The sequence below is a fragment of the Papilio machaon genome, chromosome 8 (assembly GCF_912999745.1).
Source record: "Papilio machaon chromosome 8, ilPapMach1.1, whole genome shotgun sequence".
Lineage (NCBI taxonomy): Eukaryota > Metazoa > Arthropoda > Insecta > Lepidoptera > Papilionidae > Papilio > Papilio machaon.
In genome coordinates, this window is record NC_059993.1 from 4,366,288 (window position 1) to 4,374,748 (window position 8,461).

General features: G+C 33.2%; 1 protein-coding gene across 1 annotated transcript; it reads left to right on the forward strand.

The window, feature by feature from the left end:
- The first annotated feature begins 3,178 nt into the window (after window positions 1-3,178).
- Window positions 3,179-7,962, forward strand: LOC106720554. Its single transcript, XM_014515275.2, has 8 exons — window positions 3,179-3,324; window positions 3,480-3,728; window positions 4,148-4,416; window positions 6,747-6,933; window positions 7,099-7,198; window positions 7,323-7,427; window positions 7,668-7,823; window positions 7,909-7,962. Exons 1-8 carry the CDS (start codon window positions 3,179-3,181, stop codon window positions 7,960-7,962), a joined length of 1,266 nt encoding a protein of 421 aa, XP_014370761.2.
- Window positions 7,963-8,461: the final 499 nt, after the last annotated feature.

Consider the following 8,461-nt stretch of genomic DNA (forward strand, 5'->3'; position numbering starts at 1 on the left):
AATGTATGTGTACTGTATCTGCGATAACCTAATGGACATTTCACATAAGAGACTGGGATTTTCCAATAAAACAATTAGAAATCTACTCGTAACAGGAGCTATGAATAAATAAATTGTCCGGGAAACACGATGGGAGAGAAATTAAATTTTCCCATCCGTTATAATTGAATTTCATGCGTTCATACTCAACGATGGAAATATGGAGATTTGATATTAGTCGCCTTGTCGCATTCATATTCGTTTTAAAAAACGAAAAACCTTAAAACAAAAAACATCCTTAAACAAAATATTTCTCAAGACTAAGGACATAATTTTGATAAAATTTCTATCACACAAAAACATTTTGATCAGAGCGAAATTGGGCGTACAGTTCTCTCCGCCGAGTTGTTGACTCGCTTTTACTAAATTGCACTGGGGTGCGCATGAATAAATGTTGTTTATTGTGCACCAAATGTTAACACTGCTTCTACTACGAAATAAAAATAGCTGTTAATTACTACGTTAATTATTCTTCAATATATATTTAATGGAACAATCAATAAAAATACTAATTAATTTTAGTTTCTTAGTCTTAAAATCTACCAAATTAACTACGCTGTGGCGCTTAGTATTGGTGAAATTTTTCTTTTTTACAATATACTAGCTGTCGCCCTCTACTCCGTCCGCGCGGATTAAAAAAAAAAACTTAATAAGTAGCCTATGTATTTTTTTTGCCAGATTATGTTCTATATCTGTGCCAAACTTCATCAAGATCCTTCGTTCCTTCCTTCGTTCGTCGTTCGATACCTTCACACAAACATCCATCCATCCAAACATTCGCATTTATAATATTAGTAAGAAGACAAAGGGATATAAACAAAAATAATTCAATAGTATCGTACAATGTTAAGAGAAATATAAAACAAAATTAAAGCAATAAATTTTATAGCAAATTGCTTATCGATATGATTCGAGTGGCCGTCCGTGGATGTTATTAATCCTCAGACGAAACCACAAAGTTATGATTTATTTTGTTTTTCCTCTGAAAAGTTTCAAAAAGCTTTTCTATTGCTTTTATATTTTGTTTATTATGTAGCAGATTCATATTTACTCAAGGTAATTACATAAACGAGCAAATTGCGTTAAAGTATTTGGATTTTAATTTTTACCTGTATTAAGTCACCAATCACTGAACGAAATTAATTTTATTTTAATTAATTTCTTAAATTATCTTTCAACACTTTGAAGCATAAGTTCCTCAATTTTTGGCCAGAATGTCATTCTTAGGAACAAACCTAAGGAAACAGACAAAATTATTTTATTCACTTTTTTTATAAAACGTAATTTTTTTAGTAGAGTATAAAGCTGTTCATTTATTTTCATTGAGCTAAGAATTAATATCAAGTCGGACGTCACATAAAACTTTTACAAGTGTGAAGTATAATGAGTTTCAGTATGTCGTGTCGCACCGACCATTGTTGCGGAGATGTTTCCGCAAAATTTGATTTAAGTTAAATTCTAAAGCACTCGTCACGTAGCTTTTGTTTTTAATAATACTGTACCATGAGTGAAAATTGTAATCCTTAGAGTGTGTGTTAAAAATGGTTACCCTATGACTCAGTAACCAATAATTTCGTAGAAATTCCCATTCCTAATTTATACTCTAAAATTTTTAAGTTCAATTTATCGAAATATTCACACACTAATCGTTTTATTTTAATTAAATGAACTAAATACGCGTAGTGCTCGTGTAAGCCAAAGCTTTTATCAATATGAAATAAATTTACAAGTATCTAGATTGCTTTTAGTGACCATGAAAATGTCAGGTGCGCATCAAAAAGCTTTTAACGTTTTCATACTAATTACGTTATATATTTTTTATTAATGTATATGTGTTAGGTTACGGCCTAATGTACTCACCATTTGTTCGTGTTATTTAACAAACATTATGTATTAAAATGGTCAAAATAAGGCCCTGTTCATACTTTTTCGTCAACATCGCTAGGACAATAAGGATTACAGTCAAGGACTGTTTTACTAAGCACGGCAAACTTGAATTAGGAATTTAGTGTTCGATTAGTGACATCTGGGGATATTTATTGAAATTATCTTTTAACCAACAGACTTGTTAATCCTTTTTTATTCTAATCAAGACCACCTAAGCATTGTAAGTATCAACATTTTTTTATTAAAAAGTCTTTAACGGATGGTAATTAATTAACAGCAAGGCAAGCCGCACATTTTTGCCGTTTTTGCATTTATCATCTCGTTTTGAAGCGCGTTAATACGCTTAATTAATTAAAGGCTTTTTACAATTTTATGCAGAATATACTTTATTCTTTATCCTGCAAATCAGTTTTACAACTGTTTGTTGTTGCTGTTTTAAACAAAATTTTTATTTTTTCGATTGAAATGAAATCGTAGACATTTCAAAACGTGAAAAGTTTGTTTTATTGTAACACTAGCTGTCGCCCGCGACTCCATCCGTGCGTAATTAAAAAAAAAACTTAATAAGTAGCCTATGTGTTCTTCCTGTGTGACTATGTTCTACATCTGACGCCAAATTTCATCAAGATCCGTTGAACCGTACCGGAGATACCTTCATATAAACATCCATCCATCCATCCAAACATTGAGCATTTATAATATTAGTAAGATTAGTAAGATATAAACTGAAATTCTAAGCGTATATATACTCTACTGCATATATGAACACAGTTTTTTATTTTGTACGGATGAGTACTGTGCCAACCCTACGTAAGGAAAATGGCGGGTTGATGATCATGATTTTACTTGTAGACTATAATATACTTCTTAAGAATTAAATATGTAGGAGCAGCGATTACTTTTTATATAGCCCGAGGCGAGATGCTTTAACATGCGGCGCTGTAATTTGGCTCTTGAAATTCTATTAAAGAGTCCTTGTCGACTCTAACTAATGACAAGACTTTACAGTTAAATTCAAAGAAGCAACTTCCTCATCACTTATTGAGTTTTAATGTCACAGTACAGAAATTTAAATAGTAGAATAATAGAAGAAAGCTGGAAACTTTCAAGATATCCACTTCAGTCTGCTTCAATTTGTTGAATGCAATAGACATTTAATACGTAATAAGGTCCCAGTATCATTTATTAAGCCAAGTTCTATCATTTTCCTTTACTTTTATTCAATCTTTGAACACGGAATCTAAAAAACAATATGCTAAAAAAGTTCAAAGCATTTTATAACAAAGATAACTTTAACAGTTCAGAAGGATTAGTAGATCCATATAAATATCACTGTACGTGTTATTACATTCTAAAATACTTTCAAGTTTTGGATAACGAACCTAAGCCAATATGGAGGTAAAAATTGGTAGTCTTTATAATATCAACTGTATTATTTTAAAAGCGGTTAAATGATTTTGATCTCCATAAATCATATAACTGTTCTAACGCTAGCGGTTTCTGTTGTATGTTCATTTAAAAGACAAATGACTACATATGTAATTCTTTTTCAGATATTTTATTTTAATTTTTCTTGGCATTACTACATTGCTTGCTTTGACTACTCTGGGGATAACCGCATCACATGGAGTTGCGATAAATGATCTTACTGCAATAACTGAACCTGGATGTTACTTCATAATTTTACTATATGAATTATTAATGCTCTTATGTACTGTTGATAATTTACCTCAATATCACGTGTTTTTGGACACACTGAGAAAAGATTTTAAATTCATATGCACGGATGGAAAAAAATACAGGTACCTAATCTCAATTTTATTAAGTCAATAGTTTTTTTTGACTAATTAATCGCTTTAGCATCGTACCATACTGTATAAGAAATGTCGAATTTGCAAAGGTAATGTGCGTCATCTTAGGACCATCGTTCTTCTTCTATTAATGTCTCTCCATTACTGGAGGTTGGCAGTCAGTTCAGCGAACCTTTGTTCGAAATTGTTGGCACAATATAGGGATTCTTTCCAATTCCAAAAAAAAAAGAATCCAAAAAAAATGTGTTCTTACTAAAGCGTCTTATGCCTGCATTTTTGCCCATCATTATGAGTTGAAGAATGCATATTTTTAGTATCGCAAGATATTATTTTAGTATCGTGTTATTACAAAAACCAAGTGGAATATTGCTTGAACACTTACTTACCGTTTAATATTTTTAATTCTACAGAGAAAGATTTTTCAATAACCAACTAAAGATTTGGAAAATGTGTATACTATCTGTTGTGTTTACGAGTTTCATTGGTATCGGCGTGGTATGTATCACGCTACTGTGGCTGCTCTGGTATGTATTAACGCACGAGCCAGGTGACGGAACCAGTCGCCCGCTTCTAATCCCCTATTGGTACTACGATACCGACTTCGGCAAGACACCGTACTACGAAATGGCATTTGCATTCTCCAACTTCTGTTCTTTGGCTTACGCTTATAGCTACATATGTAAGTGTTCAAAGTATTAGTCAATAGCTATGCTAGCAACATCATCCGCGTGAAATACTGTATTCTGGTAGCATTTTAATTATCTAGGCCAATTATTTTACTTAAACTTATAAAAAAATTCCTGTTATCCGCGACTCCGTCCGCGCGAAATAAAAAAACTGGATTAGTAGCCTATATCGACGCTGGAAAGCATAAACGCTGTAACCCCGAAAGTATGAACTTTACAGGAGAGCCAAAAAATCATAACTCGTGAGCTGATACGGTATACAAGCATGCGGTATTTAGCATTGTTGTGTAGTTTGTGCTAACCTATAATAAAATCATTATCGTTTGATAATGGTTGGAATTTTTAACGTGTGAAAAACATATTCGCGATTTCAAGGGTTACAGCGTTTATGCTTTCCAGGGTCGATATGTTCTTCCAGACTATGTTCTACATCCATATCAAATTTCATCCAAATCCATCTAAACATTCGCATTTAAAATATTAGTAATATTAGGTCCTTACATATGAAATTGGCGTTTTTCGTACTGGCCACTTTAATCACGAATTTCTCCTCTTTGGTAAGGAATTCCAAATTCAAATTTGTACAGCTATAGACTCATGTATTTGTGGTTCGATGACCGTCATTCATTTGTTTTTTTTCTTCTGTTTTTTTCTGTTTGCGTCACTCATTTTACAAAATGGAAAACTTAAAATATCGCATTATTTACGAGTACGAGTTCCGCCGTGGCACTAGTGCTGCGGAAACGACTCGAAGGGTGAATGATGTGTATGGCGGTCGTGTTGCAAAAGAAAATACAGTTCGTTTTTGGTTCCAACGTTTTCGTTCTGGAAATTTCGATCTGCAGAACAAGCCCCGTGGACGGCCTGAGACTCAAGTTGATAATGAAGAGTTGAAGGCTATTGTGGAAGCGGATCCATCGCAAACCACGTCCGACTTAGCTGCAGGCTGCGATGTTAGTGATAAAACTGTTTTAATTCACTTGAAGCAAATTGGGAAAATTAAAAAGCTTGAAAGGTGGGTACCTCACGAATTGACTGAAGCAAACCGGCAAACGCGCGTCGACTGTTGCGTTACATTACTAAACCGGCACAATAATGAAGGTATTTTAAACCGAATCATTACCTGTGATGAAAAATGGGTTCTTTACGATAATCGGAAGCGCTCAGCGCAATGGTTGGATCCTGTCCAGCCAGCCAAATCCTGCCCCAAGCGAAAATTAACCCCAAAAAAGTTACTTGTAAGCGTTTGGTGGACTAGTACCGGTATTGTTCATTACAGTTTTCTCAAATCTGGCCAGACTATTACGGCTGATGTCTATTGTCAGCAATTGCAAACCATGATGGAAAAGCTAGCGGCTAAACAACCTAGGGTGGTCAATCGCTCCACGCCACTGTTGCTTCACGACAACGCTAGACCACACACTGCGCAACAGACGGCTACTAAATTAGAAGAGCTTCAATTGGAAAGTCTAAGACATCCTCCGTACTCCCCGGACCTTGCTCCAACAGATTACCATTTTTTTCGAAATTTGGATAACTTCTTGAAAGGGAAAAAATTCAACTCCGATGGGGCAGTCCAAATCGCCTTCAAAGATTTTATTGATTCCCGTCCGACTGGTTTTTTTAGTAAAGGGATCAATGAACTACCTATGAGATGGCAAAAGTGCATAGAAAATAATGGTTCATACTTTGATTAATTAAATATATTATATTAAAAAATATTCGACTTTTTGTTCCTCCCATACAAAACGCCAATTTCATATGTAAGGACCTAATATTACAGAAAAATAAGTCATTCACATTAACTTTACATTTTCCCATACAAACTTACCACACCTTTTTCCTATTGTTATTTTACACCCTTGAGGGTAAAACTAACTAAAAATGACAATACTTCCTTACAACATGTCATCCCCCTTTTGAACCTCTTAAAACCCTTTATTCGCATTAAAAGGTAGCCTGTGTCATTTCTCAGGCACTAGACTATCTGTGTAACAAATTTAATTGAAATCGGTTCAGTTGTTTTGGCGTGAAAGGGCGATGGATAGACAGACAGAGTTACTTTCGTTTTTATAATATTAGTAAGGATTAATAGTGTTCTCAGATTCTCTCGCGTAGATAGAGAAAAATAGCTTATGACGAGAATGTTTCTATTAAAGAAATATAAAAGTTCAATACTTATTGTGTTTATACGGAATAAATAAATAATCAAATTTTATCTCTTTAAAATGTTTGTTCGGCTTGAATATAATGTTACCCTTTAATATGAAAGGTATAAAACGTGGGAATAATGAATATTGTTATTTGCATACTTTTTTTGTAGTTATGATCCAAACACAAATATTTTGGATTGGGCAAATAACGACTAAAGCTGATCTAATAATATGGTACATTGAAGATTTGATGGAAGGACTTAAGATACCGACTAATACATATGAAACTGAACAATTTGAGTCACAAATCAAGTACAGAATGGGTATAATAATACGGGAACATCTTTCTATGTACAGGTAAAAAAAATAATATTGTTGTAACAATGTTCTTTAAGTAACATAGGGCTGTAATCTAAAGGGGTAAGCAGAGACCAGAGGTCCTGATACACTTACCTCGCCTCTGTAAGTAATAATTATGTTATTCCGAACTAATTCTAACAAATGTTCTGTACAACTTCTCAGGCTTCTAAAAAACTACACGAAAGTATACAAAAAATTACTTATGTTTGAACAAAAAGCTGGTGGTCCTGTCGTCTGTTTGACCGCCTATTGCAGCGCTGAGGTTATTATTTTTATTTATACAAATAGTTGAACATTAGTTTAAGTATTAGTAAGCATTTGCAAGCAGTAATAGCTTGTGTTTTCAAGTACAATTATGTAGTTGTAATTTGTTTAAAATATTACAGAAATTAAAAGATGGAGAAATAAATGCCATAACGATGTTACTGTGTGGTGGAACAATTATTGAAGTATTTATTCCCAGTTATTTATGTACAATTATGGGAATGAAGGTAATTGTTTTATTAATCTAATATATAAAATTCTCGTGTCACAGTTTTCGTTCCCGTACTCCTCCGAAACTGCTTGACCGATTCTCATAAAATTTTGTGAGCATATTCAGTAGGTCTGAGAATCGGCCAACATCTATTTTTCATTTTTTTTAACTGCGCGCGGACGGAGTCGCGGGCGACAGCTAGTATTTAAATATATTTCCTGATAAAGCCCGTAACGAATAAATATTATATTTTAAGTTACGATCTGTTGGCGAGGCTTGTTTGGATATACCTTTTTGGGATATTGGAAAAATGATACGACCGTATATTATTCTAATGATGCAAAGATCGCTTCGACCACTACAACTGAATGCTCCGGGATTCGAGGATGTCTCTGTTCAGACGTTTTCTAATGTAAGATTTGTAGAATATACAAAGTTAATTCGTATAATTATTAATTTAACTTACTAATATGTATTTATATGTTTTCTATTTTCAGAAAATGGCATCTGCTTATTCTTTTTTTAATATGTTGAGACAAGCAAATATTTAGAAATTATATTTATATTATTAAATATCACGCACAGATAACGGGATTTAATTTTGTACACTGCAATAACACCGATTCAATTATTTATGTTAGTAATACAAAGTATTTTAATTATAATGATAAAATAATGAACATGCGGTTAATTATTTAAAAACGCTTAAAGAGGTTTAACTGTAGGTATAGTATGAGGTCACAAATTGATTAAAATTGTTTAAAAATAAAAACTTCAGCATTCAATTCCTACTATAATTTTTTAATGCCAAGTAAATTATGACTATGTTATTTTGGCTCTTAATATCCAATCACAACATTTGGAAATCTGTTTGGTCATACTTAATTAAATTATAAAATTATTTATTTGTTAATAGTATCAAAATTGTTAACCAACCAAACGAAGCGTTTGTGAAGTACGGAACGTGTCAAACCGACAAATGACGGATAGGTCGCCCAAACTTAAATTATGCGGCGCGTCACTCCACGTGTTATTTGCTATTCCAACACG